The 21,749-nt window shown below is 32.9% G+C and overlaps 2 protein-coding genes across 6 annotated transcripts; one reads left to right on the top strand and one right to left on the bottom strand.

Annotated features, from left to right (window-relative positions):
- The first annotated feature begins 3,853 nt into the window (after positions 1-3,853).
- LOC25499463 (protein DYAD) lies at positions 3,854-7,886 on the top strand. 2 transcript variants are annotated; one of them, XM_024770262.2, is made up of 8 exons: positions 3,854-3,892; positions 4,476-4,575; positions 4,804-4,904; positions 5,225-5,820; positions 5,964-6,347; positions 6,449-6,524; positions 6,657-6,740; positions 7,115-7,886. In XM_024770262.2, exons 3-8 carry the CDS (start codon positions 4,902-4,904, stop codon positions 7,349-7,351), a joined length of 1,380 nt encoding a protein of 459 aa, XP_024626030.1. In that variant the 5' UTR covers positions 3,854-3,892; positions 4,476-4,575; positions 4,804-4,901; the 3' UTR covers positions 7,352-7,886. The 2 variants fall into 2 exon arrangements, with proteins under 2 accessions (XP_024626030.1, XP_039683397.1); XM_039827463.1 differs by lacking the exon at positions 4,804-4,904.
- A 10,775-nt stretch (positions 7,887-18,661) lies between these two features.
- Positions 18,662-20,636, bottom strand: LOC25499461 (uncharacterized). Of its 4 annotated transcripts, none has more exons than XM_024769763.2 (3): positions 20,485-20,636; positions 19,671-20,031; positions 18,662-19,577 (listed from the first exon to the last, which is right to left on the bottom strand). In XM_024769763.2, exon 3 carries the CDS (start codon positions 19,458-19,460, stop codon positions 18,768-18,770), a length of 693 nt encoding a protein of 230 aa, XP_024625531.1. In that variant the 5' UTR covers positions 19,461-19,577; positions 19,671-20,031; positions 20,485-20,636; the 3' UTR covers positions 18,662-18,767. The 4 variants fall into 4 exon arrangements, with proteins under 4 accessions (XP_024625531.1, XP_024625533.1, XP_039683189.1 ...); XM_024769765.2 differs by having other exon boundaries at positions 19,671-20,000; positions 20,485-20,626; XM_039827255.1 differs by lacking the exon at positions 19,671-20,031 and having other exon boundaries at positions 20,485-20,627.
- Between the last annotated feature and the right edge of the window lie 1,113 nt (positions 20,637-21,749).

The following is a 21,749-nucleotide window of genomic DNA, read 5'->3' as shown; positions in this document are numbered from 1 at the left end:
CAAACTAACAGGAAGAGGTGCAACCTAAAAAAGTATCTACCAGCATTACAAACAATCGAAATCGGATCACTGATCCAAATAGAAATAACAATTATTAATTGCTCCACTAATTTACTACTAATTTAATAAGATTAATCTCAACAAAAGAAATTTCAAACATAAAATAAATTTCATACATATATGCAAAATCAAAGTTGATGTGTCCCATCTCAATCCTAAGCTACTTCAAAAGTTGTTTTACCTCTTTTCATTATACAAAATATAAGGAAAACAAACTTTTTGACTATTGTAGCAAAAAACAAAATAGGCATCAATCCTTAAAACATGGCCATTGGAAAAATGAACTATAAAACTAAATCAAAAATATTAAAACTTACTCTTAATCCTGTAGGAAGAAATTCAGGACGACTAGCCTTATCACAACCAGTCTTAGATGATTGTCACCACAAAATCTTAGACGACTTATCACCAAAAGTCCTAACCAAATCTCCTAACTTCTTGTTGAAGAAAGTGCAACTGTTAATATTCAATTTGTCGTGGCCGCCTACTAACGTTGAAATTTTTTAACAAGAACCATCATAGGTTGTTCTTCAGCAAATTCTAGTAAACCACCAAATGTTTTTATTTCAAAGTCCGTCTATTACAACAGTGGAAGCGGACCTGATGTAGAAATTCAAGATTTCACATCAATCGCAACCTGATGTGAAAGGATGTGGACTTACCACATCATATCACCTTACATCGGTTACAAACTGATGTGAAAACTCATTTCCAACTGATATAAAAAATCATTTCTGTAGTAGTGATCATTTCACGTTCAACCAACTTTTTGTTGGTGCAAAACCAAACATACACTTAACAAGTTAATGTGACATGTATCGAACAATTTAGTGTATGTTTAGTATCATGGACTTCTCGGACCTGACCAAGCCACAACTTCAAGCATTCAATGTAGTCTACAAATTATCCCTAAAATAAATCAGAAATAAAGTACTACATGTATATTGGTTTAAATGTTAACATATATGTCGTCGTGAATTTCACGCACCAATTAAAATCCCGTTTACATAATACTATGAGTCTGAGAAAACTATGATATTAACATGTTTCTCACTCCCCCATCATTCTAACAAGGGACATATGCGTAATTGTCAGCGTGAAGAGAATCATAATAATAGAGCTCTTATAGGTGTACACCCATACTTGGCATACACACATTAACCTCCACACCAAAATGCGACATGTGGCCTCATTTTACTGTGTGAATTTATAAAAATAAAAAAAAAAAAAAAAAAAGTAAAACAGTCCTTTCTCTTCCTCCATCCTCTCCTCCACCGACCACCACTTCCGACCGCACTCACTCGCCACTGCCACCGTCACCACAAACGTCACCACCGTCGTTACCCTCAAAATGCGCCCATAAACGGCGACCCTGCAGAGAGAACCCAGAACCCAATACAACCACCGTCCTCACCCTCAAAACCGCAACCGTGTCGGAAAAAGAAAACGGATCCAAATCACCACCGCTGTTCCCATTTTCACCACCGCTGTTCTCAACTCCTTCATCCTTTTTCTCTTCCCCGTCGCCGTTCACAACACCTCACAATAACGCCGCCACCGTCTTTAACCTCAGATCTCACCCCACCACCGTCGTTTTACCTTCAGATCTCACCATCTCCACCAGTCCTGTTGCCGAGCTAACCACAACCGTTGTTTTCGCCGTCATCAAAACTCACTACGACAGAACATGACGCAAAGGGTGAGAACACAGAGAGAGGAGGAAGAGGAGCGATCTGGTGAGCACAGAGGAGAGGAAGAGAAAAAAATTGTGTGGTTGTGAGTAAAAACTACCAAACTACCCCTAGCATATGAAATTAGCAATCTACCCCTGCCACATCAGCAGTGGTACAAAGTGGGTACACAAATGGTGGTCTATGTATCTTTTTCCTAATAATAACAGTCAGATATGCATGCAGCGAATAATTCCGTCCGTACATAATACTAACAAATTCCGGTCGCTTTCGGTCAACAAAAAATGAATAAATTTGGTTATTTTGGTCAAGTTTTCGTCTTCCACTAATATTTATTCACTTGATCTTTTTTATCAAACACGCACAACAAAATTCTCTCTAAAAAAAACAACATTCTCAACTATTTATTCTTTCAACTTTTATCCATCTTCATAATGTGTGAAGTTTGTGCTTCTTTTTCTTCATTAAACTAAATCAAAGTGAGTGTGAAGTTTTCGCTAATATCTCAATTTTCATCTTCATTTTCCATCATTGATTTTATTATTTCAGAAGCATTTATGCTTGTGCAGTTTGTGTTTTTTTTTTCTTTCTTTCTTTTCAGAGTTGCACAAATGTGGAATTATTTCTTTGGTTCAGTGTTTGTTCTTGAACTTGATTCTGCTCCATTTATGCTTGTGCAGTTTGTGTTTTTTTTTCTTATTTCTTTGGTTCAGTGTTTGTTCTTGAACTTGATTCTGCTCCATCTATGCTTGTGCAGTTTGTGTTTTTTTTTTCTTTCTTTCTTTTCAGAGTTGCACAAATGTGGAATTATTTCTTTGGTTCAGTGTTTGTTCTTGAACTTGATTCTGCTCCATTTTTGGATTCAAAACCTTTTAGTACTATATATGTGAATGTATTGATTGAAATTTTTGTTTTCATTTCATCAATTTATTAAGAAAATTATACTTCATTCATTTTTTCGTCACATTCATTAATTACACTCACTTGTTTTCAATAAAAAAAAAATGAAGGATACTTGTTACTCCCTTCGTCCCAAATTGTATGTCATTTTAAAAAAAATATTTGTCCCAAATTGTATGTCAGTTTTGACCGGCTATATCAAAAACAAAAAAAAACTCAGTTTAACCCCTCCCCATCCTTCTAACAACAGGACAAAGTACCTTTAGTATTTAATCTGAAACATTAAAATCCATTTCAGATTTCAGCTTTTTGCAAAAACAACAAACCACTTTTTCATCATCTTCCAACGTTATTAATCGAAGAAAATTAAACACCATTGTGTTTGGAAATGGGTTTTACCCATATCTAAAGAGTTATTTTCAATTGAATTTTTTTTTTTATTGAATTTTTTTCTTATTTTGATTCTGGAAATTTCATTAAACATTTCAATTGAATTTTTAAATACATTCTACTCTTGAAGAACTATTTTCATATAATTGGTTTCCTGGTGTACAAAATAGCAACCCCTCCATGTTCTTTTCATCTAGTAATAGTGAAAGAGTTACAATTTTTTGCTGAAAGAATCATAAAATTTCTGGAAAAATAATGCAGTAATTGATGTAAAAAAATGGTTATGTTAAGAACAATGCTTTAATTTGAAAACGTTTTGGGGTGGCGACAAAGAGAACATAGGATCTAAGAGAAGAGTTTTTTAGAGACACTAACATGGTTAAATTTAAAACCCCAACACATGAATTCTCTAAACCCCCATTTGTTTTTCCCCTGAATTTTAAAAGAAGGTTATTGTGATGGTGATTCTGATTGTGTTGATGGGGTTTAGAGGGACTATTAGCATGTTTCTGGAAGAAGAAGAAGAAGAAGGAAGGTTTAGTTGGGGTTTCATGTGTCTATTAAAATAAAACAAATGTATAATTGTTTTTTAATAGTTTGGTGGGGTCAGCTTTTTTGTTACCCAATAGCCAACAAAAAGTTTCAAACCATTACCAAGTAACAGATCTGAGCCATCCATATAAAAAAATATTAAATCAATGGCTATTATTAAACTTTCCCATCATGAGAAAGAACTTTTCTTTCCCATACTAAACCTCACCTTGTGGGTGAGTGTTGTTTGCTAAAATTTTTGTGATGAAGTGTTTTGTCCTTTTGGTTTCTGCTATCAGTGGTGGTGCTGAAGATTTGGTGTGTGATTTCTCTCTCTCATGGATTTGTTTGTTCATATTCATTGCACAAAAAAGTGAATAGTTGAAAAAGTGAATAACAAATATTGCTAACTTAATGACAGTATTTATCTTTTTATTCATTGTATATTTGTATGACATTTTTTTATTAAATATATTAGACGTGTGATGATATGATTGATTGATTAAATAAAATAATTGATAAAATGAAATACTATTAATTAACATGTGGTTAATGTTATTATTTCAAATTCAAATAAATTATTAAATTAGCCCCTAACTTTTTATAACACCACTTCAAATAGGTCTTTACATATATATTCAATAATTTAAAATGGTCCCTAATAAATGATGAAGGGTGTTTGTTTAGAGTAAAAATATATGATGAAGGGGGTTTGTTTAAATTTAAATTTGAGTCATCTGTCAGAAATAATATTAATATTATTAATTCATAACATAGAAGTACTATATGATAAAGGGTATTGTATAAATTAAAATTTCAGTCATTTTCAGTAACAATATCAAGTACTATGATGATTTTATTGGGATTTGAATAATTTGTGTCCCTTTTATTCTACTATACCAGGAAGAAGAGGACCATGTCCACGTCAACAAGGGGAAAAGCAAAATAATCTCTGCTTTGGACAAACCTGTCTTGCTCTTCCCGGAACCCACCTCTATCTTAGGTAATATCTCTGAAATGACCATTTTGTATCCTTTTTGCACAGTCATCTCTCATATTTTCCAATTTTCTTTTGCTAATAAATGTTGACTTTCATTATATGGTAATAATTAGATGTACTATAATTACAACTGTTTGTATTTGTTAGTTATTTTGTCCTTACCCTAAGTTGTTTCCACATTTCTGACCAAGTGTCACTTTTTGCTATAAAAAACTTCAACAAATATTCCAGGGACTCCTGTGGACTTTGAAGTGGGTCGATTTTACCAAATTAATCATTCCTATCTTCCACCAAATTGCCCAGTTCAAATCAAATGTGTGAACCTTGTAATGGTAATATAAAAAAGCTCTCACTCTTTTTCATTTGATTATAAATATTACACCAAAAGTTCTTATTAGAGAAAAGCTCTTATTAGTGAGATTACTTGATGTAAAATTTACTTTGTTTAGCTTAGTTAATAGTTGAGATTAGCTTGTAATTACGAGCTTGTACTCTTATAAATACTATATGTTCATTTTAAATATTACATGAAAAGCTCTCTTTTATTTTCAAACGCTTTATGAATTGTAACAAATAAAAACATTTTATGAATTGAAGTTCTGAAAATGTCATCTTTGTTGGGTTTCATTTACTAGATGTTGAAATCTTGTAGGTCACTGACAAATGGGAGCAGGAAGTATCTCTAAGGTATCCAAGCCTCAAATCTCTTAGCACTCACTTTAAAGATCAATGCTTTGGAAAGCCAGAAACACTCTGTAGAAGCATCTCAGCTAACGAATTTGCTGAGAAAGGAAACTCATGGAGTTTTTGGGTCTCTCCTCCTATGAGCCCAGTTATCAATGATGCTGCTACTAGTTTGGTTCCCAAGCAGGGTTCATGTTGGTCTGAGATCAAATTCACTGGTATGGTGCAGTGGGGCCAACGCCAACAAGTTCGGTTCTTGGGGCGTCATGAGGAGCAAAAGGTTGAACCTTTACCTCCACTTCAGAAGGAAAAACCTTTCCATTTTAAGGCCAGAGATGGGACTAATGTGAAGAAGAGAAAGAACAAAATGGAAGAAGCTGTCAAGGTAGCTCAGTTTGAGGTACAGAGGACAACTCGTCAATGCAACAAAAATCAACAAGGTGTGAGTAGTAGCAGCGGAGCCAAAAAATCTAAGAAAGCAGTGAATGACACCAAGAAGCAGGAACTCGTGGTTTATAGCAGAAACAAGCCAAAACTAGGGATTTATAGATGGGCTGCTGAGAGGTAAATGGTTATTTGTATTCATAGATGTAACCTTTTTTCAATACACAGTTCAGTTTTCCACTTGCTTTGATATATAGGTGTTAGTTAGTTTAGTTATTAATTTGATGTTATATACTTATATATGTTACCTTGTACATTTGAAGGTATAAGTTAGCAGAGGAGAACATGTTGAAGGTTATGAAGGAAAAAGGAGCTGTGTATGGAAACTCAATAATGAGGCAAGAGCTTAGATCAGAAGCAAGAAAGTATATTGGTGACACAGGTTTACTTGATCATTTGTTGAAACACATGGCTGGAAAAGTGGCACCAGGAGGAGTTGATAGATTCAGACGGAAACACAATGCCGAAGGTTCAATGGAATACTGGTTAGAGAGTGCTGATCTTGCTGATCTTAGAAAGGAATTGGGTCAAGACCCCTACTGGACTCCTCCCCCTGGCTGGAAGCCTGGAGACAGCATTGCACCAGAATATGTTACTAGTAATGAACTCAGAGAGATCATAAAGGAGGAAATAATTAAGTTGAAACGGTATTGCCAGTTTCATTTTCCATTTTATGATTGAATGACTGGTGTTATTGGTTATTCTATTGATTTTGATTTATCACATACTTTTCTTGATCTGCAAACAGTGAAATGAGGGAGCTAAAATCAAATAGAAAAGCATTGGCTATGTCAAATTTGAATTTTTCCCAGGTTTCTAAGCAGGTGAGGGGAAGCATAGTAGTCCCAGCTCATTGCTAACAATTAACATGAATAGTAAAAACTGGGAATTTGGGAGGTCACATGTCATATAGACAACAGTAGTTTTTAATAATTATTCTATCTGTTATATTTCAGGATATTTATTTGGAGCTGGTTCATAAAAAGGCTAAAATTGAAGAACAGCTAAAAGAAATTTCTTTGGCATTGAATGGCATGGAGGTAACATATATAAACTCTTTATTTTATTGAGCTGCTTATTGATTGAATTTTTTCAATGCAAAATAATTATGCTACCTACATTCATCAGAATACAATAAAATAATGATGCTGATGATTGCTTTGAAATATTCTATTGAGAGGTCATAGGATTGAGCGTTTTCATTGCAAAATAATGATTTTATGATTGGTATGAACAGAATTATAAAAATTCCCATTTTGATATTACTAATTTGTTATAGTATTTATTTTTGAACAAGTACTTTGTTACAGTATTTTACTTTATATTCTCATCCATCTATGCGAATAAATGTTGAAGACTGATGAAAATCAATACTGGATTTTTTTTTGGTCCTGATGAAAAGCACTTAACGCAGGATCAAATGGGAATGCTGAAACCAACACTAGTAGAAGAACCACCAGCGTCATTGCTTGGACCAACATCATTGACAGAAAACATTGGACATGAGACAAGGGAGGAAGAGAAAGGTACTAACGTGAACAAAACAAAATCAGCAGACACACAAATGGTAGTAGGAAGCAGAGGACAAAACAAGAGGGACCTTTATGTGGTCAAATACGAGTTTGTATCCACATGTTGTAACCAACCTTGATGAACACACTGTGGTCCCAACCCCATCCTCAGCACCCAATTAGCCTGTTAAGCCATTAGCAGAGAGGCGCCCTGTGAGCACAACTACTTTGACACATGTCATGTCATTGGACCCTTTTCCACTTATCTTTCTCCTCCACTAGAGACCACAAAAACCCCAATCACTACCACCATCACCATTTATTAACCTTAATGAGCCTCCTCCTTTTAATTTGGCCAAGAGTAATGCTGCCAACAAAGTGCTCCTGCATACCATTTTGAGACTCTGTTGGTAATAGTAGATTGAGCCAACTTATAGGGACATTTAATGTTAACATTAAACAAGCCAATGCTGGATGTCGTTTATGATCAGCTGCTGTCCATTGTTGTAATGTTCTAACATCCTCCAAGTGGAGATTTTAGAAAGGTGCAAAATTTGTGCAATCAGGTAGGATTTTTTTCTCGTAACTAGGTAGAAGCTGCTAAAGTTTATAATGTAGTGAAGATAATATTTTCAATTGCATATATAATGTGTGTGCTCAAATAAGAATTGAATTGCGTATATTCTCATTTTAGTTTAGTTCAATTTTCTGAAAAATATTGAAAACCAAACCGAATTGATATAAATTTGATCACTTTGAACATTTTATGACTGTGAACCAAACCAAATCGTTACACCTAATGACCCTCATGCCTCGGCCACGAATATAACTACTTTTGATGCTTCATCCAGTTTTCAGCTCTGTATAAAGGTTTATATTGTGTACTTTAACCCTCAAATATCATACCAAATAATTTTCAAGAACAGTACTTCATTCATAAGTTTATTGAACTTAATGACTCTTTATTACTTAACAAGTGCACTTTAATGTTATTTCAAGATTGATATTCTTGTGATATAGAAATGCTAATTCTACTAGAGGTTTTTATTTTATTTTATTTTTTTTTATTTTTATGGCAAATCACATATACATTATGAATAGAGAAATGAGTATAAGAAGAGGTGCTCAGACCTATTTGAAAATAAAAGTAGTAGCAATGAAAGCTGGGACTTCCAGATAAAGATTGGAGAGTACAACAAAGGACAAAGAATTTACCCAAAACAAAGGGACCACAAAAACAACTAAAATCACAAGCTGACATTCTACTAGGTTGTAATGAACTTTTTTTTTTTTTTTTTTTTTGGTTTAAGGAATGAGCATTTTTCCATAATGCCTGGATTGAAATCATGTTCAAATAATTTTCTATTTCTAGAAGTTGATATTAAGATGCAAGTGGTTTAAAGAGTGAATAGTTAAATTTGTCCTTGAATTTGCACGAATCAGATAAAAACGTCCCTCAATTTATCGAAATGGCTATTTTGTCCCCGAATTTGTCATATGTCAATCAAACTAGTTCCTTCGTCCATTTAGGGTGTTAACGGTGATGACGTGGCCGTTGACCTCTCTCATGGATTGTCATGTCAGATGTCACATAAGTAGGGACTAATTTGGCCGATAGTGACCAAAATTTCCAAGGACGAAATTGATTGATTGCAAAAAATGTTATGCAATTTAGTATTTAGATTTTTTTATTTCATGATGTATGTTCTTTAGAAAAAAGTTTCTTAAATATTCTTTGATGATTTGTGCAAATCTGGTTGAACTTTCTTCCTTCCATTTTGATGGACATTTGTTAAATTCAGGGACAAAATAGCTATTTCGATAAATTGAGGGACGTTTTTGTCTGATTCATACAAATTCAAGGATAAATTTAACTATTCACTCGTGGTTTAATTTGCAATTGCAGCCACAATACAAAGGATTTTGAAGTTGCAACAACAATTAAGATCGCACCAACAGCGGTTTTCATATTTTGATCTAATGCATGCAGTTTAAAAGCATGTTTACATCTTCTTTATAGTCCACATACTAACTTTCAAGGTTCAAAGCCTAGACACTAAGTTTAAAATTATTTCGATTTTTCTTAACTCGCCGACCGAACTAGTAAAATTATTTCGATTTTTCTTAACTCGCCGACCGAACTAGTAAAATTATTTCGATTTTTCTTTATAGTCCATGTTTGCATCTTCTTTTGATCGCAATATAATTATTTCGATTTTTCTTAACTTTCAAGGTCCTGCAGTTGAACTCAACTATGTAATCCACCAATCCACACTCATATACGAACACTTGGATGTTATTTCGCAAAACAAGTGTTCTTCAAAAATAAATAATATTCAAATGCCAAATATTTGATGATATTTTAACCAACACTTCTTCTCCTAGTAATAGACAAAGATGTGTCCATTGTGCTTTTTTAAGTAGAAGATTTGTCAATTATGGTTTATCTTTCATACTACATACTAGATAAGATAAGGTTCCAAATGGCCTTCGATTTCCAGTTTACTTATTAATTAAAAAAATGCTTCGTTTACATCTTTTTATAAGAATTGTTGCCTTGCAGAACAGCATTACAACATATAGATCCAGTTTGTTATTATGCTTTTTTTTCTATTAGAATTGTCATTGATTTTTTTAAACGGCCAACGTTAAAAATTTAATTCATGAACCCAAATAAACATGGTGATCTACTAAAGAGTTATCAGTAAGACCACAAATTCAAAAAAAATAATTAAGGAGTTGATTAAAAAAAATTGAGTGCTACTACCTCCGTTTCTGAATATAAGATCATTTTGCCAAAATTGCAAGAATTAAGAAAGTTGATATTTGTATTAAAGATATTTGTAATCACTACTGTTTTTACAATTTATACTTTAAGAGAAAGTTAGTTTAAGTTTTCAACATGATAATTATTGCTTATTAAATAATTATTGCTTATTAAAGAAAAATTTGTATAATAATTAGGGGTATTTAGGTAAAGAAGTAATTAATATAGTTGAAATAACAAAGGGGTCTTATAAAAAGAGATAGAAAAATTCTCAACAAAGTCTTATAATTAGGGATGAATGTAGTAGTTAAGTACTCACTCCTTCCCATTATAAGTGAGTTTTTTTTGCTCATTTCACACATGTTAAGAAAAAAACGTATAAGTGAAAGAGAGGGAAAAATAGTTTTGAGTGTCTTTGTCAAGTATTTGTGCATTTTTCTTTATCATAAATTTAAATTAGAATATATTGAATTGAGAGTGGTGAAAATAATATTAATTAGAGTTATTATTGGAAAGAAGTAATTAATATTGTATTGAAATGAGTCAATTTTTTAAGACAATTTTTATTTTATTTTGCAAATGACTCACTTATTATGGGACAGAGAAGTACTTCATACTATTAAAAAATTAGGCTTAATATATCATTTGGTCCTTCAACTTATTTTTGATTTTCAATTTGGTCCTCTAACTATAAAGTGTCTCAATTTGGTCCCATAAGTCTTATGTCGTTTACTATTTTAGTTCTCTCCGTTAGTATTTTGCAAAATCTGTTAACTCATTTCCGCGTGTCATTTAAAATTGTTGATCAACGGCTGGATTTACAAAACACACATGACATACCATGGACTTACAACATGTGATAATTGAAGTGTACCAACAATCTTCACACTCTTCTCTCTTGATCTCCATACTTCATACCCAGGAAGAAAAAAAAAACATCAATAGAAAAATCCAGCAATAGCAGACACCAAACACCCCTAAAAGATATGATGGTGATGAAGAAATTGTTGTTCCCAAATAAAAAAAATCTAAAGCATTCTTGACATTGAATTGAACCTAACCTCACAAACTCACAAACCTCACTAACCCTTTTCTCAATTGAACCATATACTCATCAGGAACCCATCATCATCAAGTGTTGTTTGGCACATAAAGCTGTTAGAGAAGGTAAACGCGTTCATAACCATGTATTCTCAAATGGGTATCACTCAAAAACGTTTTTGATCAATACCATCTCAATATGTATGTCAAATTTAAACCCTTTTCTCATTCTTCAATCGACCCTTATGAAGCCTTCTTCCATTATTCTTCATTGAACCTATCTTCCCTTTTCATAGAACCCATTTTCCTTCCCTGAAACCTAGAAAACCCAAAAGCATCATCATATTGATTTGATGACCTCCATTCTTCTTCTCATAACTCTCCTAAAAAACAGATTAAAATTAAGGGTTTTTTGGCTTTGTGTTGATGAAGATGAGATTTGTTATATGAGTTTTAATTTGATGATTGTTGTGATGTTGTTTTGTTGTGTTGCTTGTGGTGATTTGAATTGTTTCTTGTGTTGCTTTATGTGCAGAGTTCGATGAAGAAGGAAAATGTTTCTAAAGATTTTCATGAATTTGATAAATGAGTTTGATTGTGAGTTACATGATGGTGGTGGTGTTTATTCCAGATTTAAGGATTTGATTATATGATTTTTTATGAAGTTGAAATGATGAATTTTTGTAAGGAAAAAAATTGGACGTAAAAAAAAAAAACTGGATTTTTTTATGAAGATGGTAATAGAAGTTATCCTATGTTCAGAGTCCACGGTATGCTATGTGTGCTTCTTAAATTCAACTGTTGATCACCAATCTTAAATGACATGTGAAAATGAGTTAACAAATTTTGTAAAATACTAACGGAGATGACCAAAATAGCAAACGGCATAAGACTTAGGGGACCAAATTGAGACACTTAATAGTTAGGGGACCAAATTGAAAACCAAAAATAAGTTAAGGGACCAAATGATGTATTAAGCCTAAAAATTAAATAATTTGCTTTTAAGGAAAAAATTAAATAATTGTAAATACGTTATGTGTAAACATGAAAACGAATTAAATACGTCCTTTTCTTTTTCCCCATTTTTTTTTTTAAGAAATCAAAATGATATATTAACATGAAACAACAGACTATCTTGACGGCACAAGATATACCACCTAAGACATCTGAAAAATACAACAACAGTGCAACAAAGAGCAAAATAAACTAGCCAATACCCGCACATAAGAACGAGTTTTGGCACCAATTATGAAAGCTATAATAAAAGTTTACAAATTTAGCTTTAAACTTCGAGAAGGAAAGGAGTTTAACATTCTCCAATATATGCATCGCCGATTTTTTGGTATTGTGTTACAACCTGTCATATCTTTCCTTCCATAACACCCACGAACAAGCAAACCAAATCAGATGCAATAGAGAACATCGAGATTTACCACAACCGGATGAAGTACCAAATTGATAGAAATAATCCACAATATTAGATGGATCTGTTGAATAAACACATAGTCAGTTTCTAACCAACTGCCATAACTGGCCAAAAAAATGACAACACAAAAATAAGTGAGTCTCTGATTCTTGTTGGCCACATCCAGAAACACACAGCTAAGCCTCGAATGGAATAATGCCTCTACGGAACAAGTTTGTCTTGGAGGGCAACTGTCATACCCCAATTTTTTACCTAAGAACCTACATTCATACACCCTCTGACCCAAAATATTCTTTGGCTTTTCGAAAAAAATTCGGCAGAAAGGTATTTTAAAATACCTCATCTTTGTACCGATTCCGACCCCTCTTCTCACTTTTTTATCTTTTTTTTATTTTCTTAGTCTTTTAGTTTTATCTTACCTTTTATTTTCCATCTTTTAATTTTATTTTACTTTACATAATTTATTTTAATTTGTTTTTATTTTATTTATTTCTTTTTTAATTAATTAGTGTAAAAAAAAAACAAAGTGTCAATAGGTCCAAAAATAAAATGTCCAATGTCTAAAAAAAAATTCAAGTCAAGTGTCAACTTTAACATTCCTTTTTCAAAATTCACCATATTGTCCTCATTTCCATTAAACCAATTTTTCATTTTTCATCAACCTCCTCACCTATAAATAGAGCCCTCATTCCACATAATTTCACACACCAAAAGTTCTTTGACAACACCAAAAGTTCTCTTGAGTTGTCAAAGAACTTTTTCTCTCTTCTCCCTATTTAGCTTGTGTTGACGAGTTATTCTTTTCTTCTCCCTCTTTTTTTGTCCCTTCGAAAAAGTCCTTTCAGAATTTTGTCCCTTCGGTTGTCTCTTTCTTTTATTTTCTTGCATTTTATTTCTTTTCAGCATTTTTGCATTTTATTTTATTTCTATTTAGCATTTTAATTATTGTTATTTATTTTCCAGCAATTAGAATGTATTTAGGTCCTATGTAAATATAAATGAGAAAAGTGTGTGTGTGTGTGTCCTTTTATTTCTTTACCGTCTTATATCAAAAAATGCAAAAAAATTAGATTAGGAATTTTGTGGTGATCCAACGTCACTACAAAAATCCACGCGCTTTTATTTTTATTCCTCCGTTGGTTTAATTTTCATTTAATATTACAAAAACAACAAAAACATGCAAATTATCATAATAAACCTTGATTCCAAAATCAAGTGATCCTTTTTTATTTTATTTTTCTTAATCAAACTTTCAATCAATTTAATCATACCGTGAGTCCATTTTCTTTTAAATTAAAAAAATAGTACAAACCAAATCTTATTTGCCACTTGCCTTTTTATTTTAAAACATTTTCAAAAACTAATAAAAAACACAAAACCAATCAAACGTCAATTTCTACCCCGAACTACGAGGTTTTGATCCTCACGGATACGTTGGCAAAGGACATTCGTCCTTCCAAATCATAAAAAATGTAGATAGATTAGGTCTCACTTTCTTTTTCTTTTAATCATCACATTAACTTCTTTTCAAAAACAATCAAGTTTATAGCACAAAAAGTAAATGAAACCAAGAGGTTCCCGTAGAATACTACAAACATAAAGGGTGCTAATATTTTCCCTTTATGTAACTAACCCCCGAACCGAAAATCTTTTCAATGGGGTAGTTTGAACTTTTTTCCCATTTTCCTAAAAAAATTAAATGTTCAGTCGTGAAATAATTAGTGAGTCAAAAGTTAATCAAATAGCCTTGATCTCCGAAAAATGACGCGACAGCAACCTGTTTCGAAAAAGACGCCAAGCAAAGACGGAGACCTTTAGTAGAACGTCCTTCCTCCAAAGTAAAGTCGTTGGAACATGCATAGTGGTGGGCGCCCCTGATGCAAGCATTCGATAAGCACCACTGACAGTATATCATCGGCAGTTAATTATCGAAGAGCATTTTAGTATTTTACATGTGTTTTTCAGCCTTCTCAAATGTGTCAACAATAATTTTTAAAAAGTTAAGCTAGTTGACCATTCTCATAATCAATGGAATCATTCATCTGGATAGTCATAATGCTTGAATTTAGGTAGTAAAAAAATTCTTGAATTTTTTAACAATTCTTGAATTTAGGTAGTAAAAAAACTTTAATTTTTTAACAATTCTCGTGCGGTGCTTGAAAATCAAAGTTTAGTCATAATGCTTGGAAACATTCATCTGGATAGTGAATATTTTTCTTTAAGGACAAATTTTAGTGGGAAGTATATTAGTAATTAGTAAACTATTTCATTTGACTTTTCTTCTATGTTTTGGGACGAGCCTTATGAGTAAGCTGTCAAAATGAGAAACAATTCCTATTTCTCTTTTTTAATTCGTGGAAGGCCAATTATTGTCCTATCTATTGGTGTCTTAAGATTTTGATATTGAATTTAATTCAACCTTATAAATCGACTAATAAGATGACACGTGTGACTTATAAATCGAGGATTGTCTAACTCTAGTCAGGTCTTCTTTATGTAACTTTATTTTTTCAAATAAACTCATCATGCTTATTATTATTATTATTATTATTGTGGATTTGGTGTGTTAGTATAAATTGTAGATGGATCAAATTGATAGGATTTGATATGATTATAGATTTTTTATATCAAATTTATCTCATCTTTACAAAATTAACCCGTAAAATGAAAGATATCTTTCTTTATAAAGACTAGTCAAATTTTGTCAATTTACATGTGACTTGATTTTTTTCAATTGTTTGATTTGGAGAAAATCCTACCCCTAAAACGACTATTCTCAAAGTAACGCATCGAAAAGTGTAAAGAAAAAAAAAAGTAATGCACCAAGCCACCAAGAGAGAATAAGAAAAGACAAAACCAGTATTGTTAATAGGTCTAAGTTTATCATTCTTGCTTACAAAATATACACAAGTATGGTTGATCAATATTGTTCAGCATAAAACTTTTCACGGTAACAATATTCATCCAGCAACACAAATGAAATTACTTTCATCATGAAGAAAAATTCCTAATTCCTCCAAACGCCTTAAGAACTAAAAATGACTGAAATTATTTTGTAATTTCTAACTACCTTCGTGCTTTAACATATTCAACATTTCTTGTAAGAAAAAAAAATTCAACCTTCAATCTTCTTTTTTTCCTTATATATTTGTTTCTTCCTCAATACTTTTGCGGTTACAACTGCAAAGCTAAAGGCTCAGATAAGCCTCAATTATGTTATAACTAGCAAATACAAAGACTCTATTTGGTAAAAAGAAGTCATAAGCTAGCTGATAGCTGATAAGCTAGCTGATAGCTTATAGCTGAAAAGCTTGCTTATTAAAAATAGTGTGTTTGGTAAAATTAGCTGTTATAAATATAAAATGACCTAAAAGTACATGACTATTTAATTAAAAGAAAAAATCAATTATGTCAAAAAAAAAAAAACCTTTGAAAATGAATATTCATCAAAACCTATGAAAATCAAGTATTGTCTTTGGTCCCTTCTCAGGAAGCCACTATACACACCACTGTACCAAGTACACCCCTAACATGACAATACTCTACCTTCCCCATTCCAAATAAAATGGCTACTAATAGAATACCAAAGAAAACAAACATGCCAAAACCAAGAAACTGTCATGACAGGAACAAAACAAGTGCAGTACTCTACCTTCCCCATTCCACATAAAGTATCATTTAAATCTCCTTAAAACATTGGTATGCACTACTATACACACTTTTATTATGGCATGTAACCTCAATTATTCAACACTCACCCTCTCATTTACCAACTATATATGTATATATAATTCAAGGTATACCGTGTGACACATTGCACAAGCCTCTAAAACTTTATTGTTTCACACAATATTCATGTATAATGCCTCTAAAACTGGTATGATGTTCCAAGTCTTTGTCTCTCCCTCTTTCTCACATTCCTTTCTTTGCAATTAACAGAAGCTAGGACCAATAACCTTTGAAAATTCTAAAGAAACTAATTCCATTTCTCTTCATCCATATTTGTTAGCTTCACAAAACTTGAACTAGTAATCAACTCATTCACACTAGTATTTCTATACGATGTCGCAACTAATGATCCACTCCTTTGCTTCACACCCAAGTTCTGCAGACTTCTCCCATCGATCATTGTGTTTTTCACTGACTCATATAGCTTTGAAATAATAGGTAGAGAATTGGACTGGTACCAATTGAAAAATACATCAAGAGGCCAAAAACAAGTCTGGCATAACACAGCCAAACCGAAAGGCACACCACAAAAACACCAGGAGCTGTTGTCATCACCTAATACAATGAAAACTCCAAAAACAAAGCCTACAGACAGGAAAAAAAAAAAAAAACAAATAGCAGCGTGGTCCCAAATGAACCAAAACACATGAAGCAAAACGCCTGCTGCAAACAGCACCAAGCAGCCGCAACAACATCAAACCATCCCATAGAGCTACTGTCAGCTCCCCATTTTGAAGGCTTTTATAACTCTAGTAAATATTGTATCAGAATCATAGAGCAACACATACATTCTCTTCTGTTACAGTAGCAGAAAGAGCACGAGGAAATCCAACGAAGAGAGACACACAAAACCTTAATTAACGTACACAACATTAAAATCAACATCATGGATCAAACGAATTATTGAACAAGATTCAAGGCTCAATTTTAATTAATAAAATGTATTACGACCAGACACCATAAATCAAACTTGCCAAATAACTTAGAAGAAAAAAAAAGATCCTTTAAATACATATGACATAATAATATTAAAAACATGCCTATTGCTATCATTTCCATATTAACTTGGCTATATTGTTACAAGTCTCTTTCATCGTAGTTGATCTATCCTCTGGAATTTCATTGCTTGTATCAGCATCATAAACATCTGGAAGTTCTTCATCACCCCTGTAATTTGGATTATGCTCGACCATAGTAAAGAGTAAGTCATCATGTGAGTTCATCCGAATATAATTATGTAATGCAAATGCAGCAATTATAACATCAATTTGGGTCTCTACGCTATACTTTAGCATTTGGCCAAGTATCTTCCATCTTTTTTTCAACACTCCAAAAGATCTTTCAATACAACTTCGAAGAGATGAATGTGAACGATTAAAGGCTTCTTGAGCATTGGTTGGGAGCTCATTTTCAAATTGAGACTGATGATACCTTACCTTAGGGTAAGGAACCAAATATCCTTCTTGATTTGGATATCCTTTATCAACTAAATAATAACGACCTATTAAAGAAAGAAAACAAAAATTAGACTCTGCTAGCTATAATAAAAAAAACTAATCACAAAAAATCATTAAAATAACAATACCTTGTGGTGGCTTTGGAAAGTTTAATGCTGGTGTGTTGATTGCATGAAGGAAAACACGTGTGTGATGTGCTGATCCCTCCATCCAACTGATATAAATGTGAAACACATATCAAAATCACAACTGGCCATGACATTGAAGGTAGGGATTCCTTTTCTTCCTCTATAACGCATTTGATCTGCCTCCGGAATACATGCAGGGATATGGGTCCCGTCAATACATCCAATACAATCCTATGATAACAAGTTAAATCAGCTGCTCATTTTGAGATGAAAAAAAAACTATTTATATTTTAGTATTTACCTTGAAATAGGGCATGTATTGCTCATCATCAGCAATTTGTGGTGGCACAAATTGAAAAGTTGGATCCTTTGGTTTTATAACATCACGTGCAAGTCCCATATATCCCTTGCTCCTACCACTAATGGCTTCCAAAACTTCGTGAAATGCTCTACTAATAGTCTCGCCAGAATGTTGAAATCGCTCTCTAGCATCCCTATTAGAGGCACCCCTTGCAAGTATATATAAAAATATCGCCACTTTTTGATGCACTGACATTCTTTTACTTGCCTTCAATCCATATTTGGATTGTAGGTCTTCACATAATTGGTTAAATAAGTTTTGCTCCATTCTAAAGGCATTTAAACATCGAACAGGATGCCCATTTAGTATCTCTGGCACCCAATTTTCTCCTGCATGGTTTTTTGAAAATATATTTATAGTAATATGTAGCTATTGCACCTATTGCACAAGATGTCACACTCCAAAAAAGTGCATGCCTTTTTCTTTTTTTCTTTCGTTCGGCATCCATGATTACCTACTAGTAAAAGAACGATATAAAACATCCATAACCATATAAAAACAATCATTCAGAAATAAAAAATAAATAATTTCTATCTCATGATTAAAAAAAAAAAAGGAAACACATAGTTCCCATCTCATAATTCAAACATATGATGCTCATAGAAGTTTTAAATATTACATATCCACTAAAAATACACTAATTGAAATCACTTCTGATTAGCCTGCATATACATCAACCAAGATTTCCTTCCATCATCATCCTCAATGTTCATAAAAATGTCCCGTCTCACTTCATTCTCAATCAGAGTAGGTGCAAAACACCACAAAGCACTCCCTTTTTCTAGATTGTTTTCAACAACCATCCTATTAATAACTGTGATTGCAGCTGCAACAGTTGAGTTAGCGTTATCATGTTTACCCGAACTGTCATCAGAATTCAATAGCTCCACTGCAGTGCTAGTGTTTGATATTAAGGCATCTATTTGATTGCTTAATTTTGTTGCCCCTCCTGATTGTCTTCCTTTCCGCTTTTCCTTGACGATTTTCTTAGCCACCTTTGGAGTAAATGCAGTTTTTTTTGTACCATTTCCTTGGCTAAGTACTTGGTTAACTTCAACACGTCTGGCAGGTACTTGGGTAGCTTCATCACCTTGACTAGATACTTGGGTAGCTCTAACACCTTGGGTAGGCACTTGGCCGCTACTCCCTTCCATAAAATCAGGCCAAAATGCACTATCATTATTTAATAAGTCCTTGATACGAGGATCATAACGATTATATTCAGCATAAACATCCTTTCCACTCTCATAATGATTCATATCTTCTCCGCCACTTTCATCATCTTCATCCTCAACATTCACAATCAAATGTTTCACAGGTCGAACAGAATTAGGATCCATAGAGGGTGCCACATTCTCTGTCCCATCTGCATAACTGTCTTCAAATAGTTGATTCTATAATTCCTCAAGTGAAGGATCTATTGACTTATTACGAAACTTTTTAGCCTCGGGTTTCTCCTACAAAAGGGGAATATTGAAACATTAAAGTAGAGATCTTACCCACATTTTTTTATTCTAACTTAATTGTATGAACATATGAAAGAAACTAACCTTAATCTTTCTATCCCACCACTCATCTGAACAACTAAGCTTTCCTGTAAGAGGATCCCATCCTAAGCCAGTTTCTCCAAACTTCAAAAATTTCCACAATCGCCAATCCTTCTTCATATAATCATACTTATTTTTCAAAGTTTTGTCCACACATTTCCGCTTAATGATAGATTCAAACTCTTGATTAATCTCCTTCCATCTAAATGATACACGGCCGTTCTTCCTAATGAACTTGATACAGAGCTCAAAAAAATATTTTCATGGTCATTTTCGGTCCATTTAAAAGTCATTCCTCCGTCCATATTTTCACCATTTGATGCCATCTTATAACTTTATCAAAACAAACTAATGGATCAATTTCCTATAACAAAAATAATTTGTGATAAATAGTTTTCCTCTACATCTCATTTAATCAAGCAATGGCAATGTCACCTTATATTGCTAAAAAAACAACAGAACTCGTAACCTTCTGCTTTCAAGCTTAACACATTCAATTCAACCACCCACACACACACACACTTGTGTGTAAACAACTTCCTCATATTTTCATTAGTTGCTGGTAACTGGTAAGGTATGTCACTTGTTTTAAAAACACAACAAATATATATAAATCAAAACATTTATCACAAATAAAAAAACTACCATCAATAACATATTTTCTTCTAGTTCTTGTTTCTGAATTTTTGAGGAAGAAACCCAATTCTTTTCCAATTAACTCAATTGAAAACTTAATGAAAAAAAAAGTGAAAACCTTCAAACAATTTTAAGAATTTATAACGTGATAAAGAAAAAACACAAATATGAAAGTTTTTACCTTAATCAATTGTTGTGTCTGGTAAAAAGTCTCTGAACATGGTTCTTCAATTCTTAGCAAGGAGTGATATGATAGTGGATGAAACAATGAAATAGTATCAGAGAAGGAAAACAAAACGTGAGTGAGCGGTGAGTGAGTGGGAGGTTGCTTTGTTTACAGAAGGGTAAAAAAGTAATAAAAATAAATTAATAAGGTTATTATTGGAAGAAAATGTAAAAAGTTATCAGCTATATGGTAAAAAGCTACTTGAATTAGCTTTTCAAAAAAATCTATAAGCTCGTGAGAAAAGCTTGTTACCAAACACATCACGTTTTCATCCAACGAGCTTATAAGCTAGTCCAACAAACTATAAAGTAACTTTTTAGTGTTACTAAACACAGCCTAAAATGTGATTGTCCAATTTCCGTACATTGGTGGCGCTAAGCACGGTCAGAATGGGTGAGTGACCACCCACTACACCACACATAAATGGACACCATTTTTTTTATAGTAATGTATAAATATTTAGAGGCCACTAATATGTTAATGGCTTAATTGCATTTTTGGACCCCTATCTTTTCAAAAGTTGCGGTTATAGATCCCTAACTAATTTAAATACAAAACAGCCCCCTACGTTTTGATTCTTTGGCAGTTTTGGACCCCCAGTCCATTGTTGACTCGGTCAACGCTGACGTGGCACCCTAAGTGAGGTGCCACGTGTCAATTTTTTGTTTTTTTGTTTTGGGGTCTAAAACTGCCAAAGAATCAAAACATAGGAGGCTGTTTTGTATTTAAATTAGTTAGGGGTCCATAACCGCAACTTTTGGAAAGATAGGGGTCCAAAAGTGCAATTAAGCCTATGTTAATATTTAAAGGTATATAACTTTTGGTATTTGTGGGTTCGTTAGAGGGTATTTTATTGTTTCTTAAAACTAGTTACAAACCCGTGCTTCGCACAGGTTGAATAACATATCTTGTAAAAAATTTGTTCCAAAGGAAAAATGAGCAAATTAATGAATATTGCACAAACTCGGATATTATAAATGAATCACTTTTATTGTATTTTTGAAAAACTTTGTTATAAAGAAGAAATGAGCAAATTAAGGGAAATATCTGCATTTTTCTTAAGAAAATGTTGTCGTTCATAAATGTCAAAATCAAGCAAGCATATTGCACAAATCTCAACTATATTTACATTTCTAAAACATTTACCAAAGCATTATAAAGATTTGATGTAGGAAAAGAGCATGTTCTATTTTGTTCAAGAGATTAGGAAAACAACTTTA

The sequence above is a fragment of the Medicago truncatula genome, chromosome 7 (genome assembly GCF_003473485.1).
Source record: "Medicago truncatula cultivar Jemalong A17 chromosome 7, MtrunA17r5.0-ANR, whole genome shotgun sequence".
Classification (NCBI taxonomy): domain Eukaryota; kingdom Viridiplantae; phylum Streptophyta; class Magnoliopsida; order Fabales; family Fabaceae; genus Medicago; species Medicago truncatula.
This window is presented reverse-complemented; position numbering and strand designations above follow the sequence as displayed.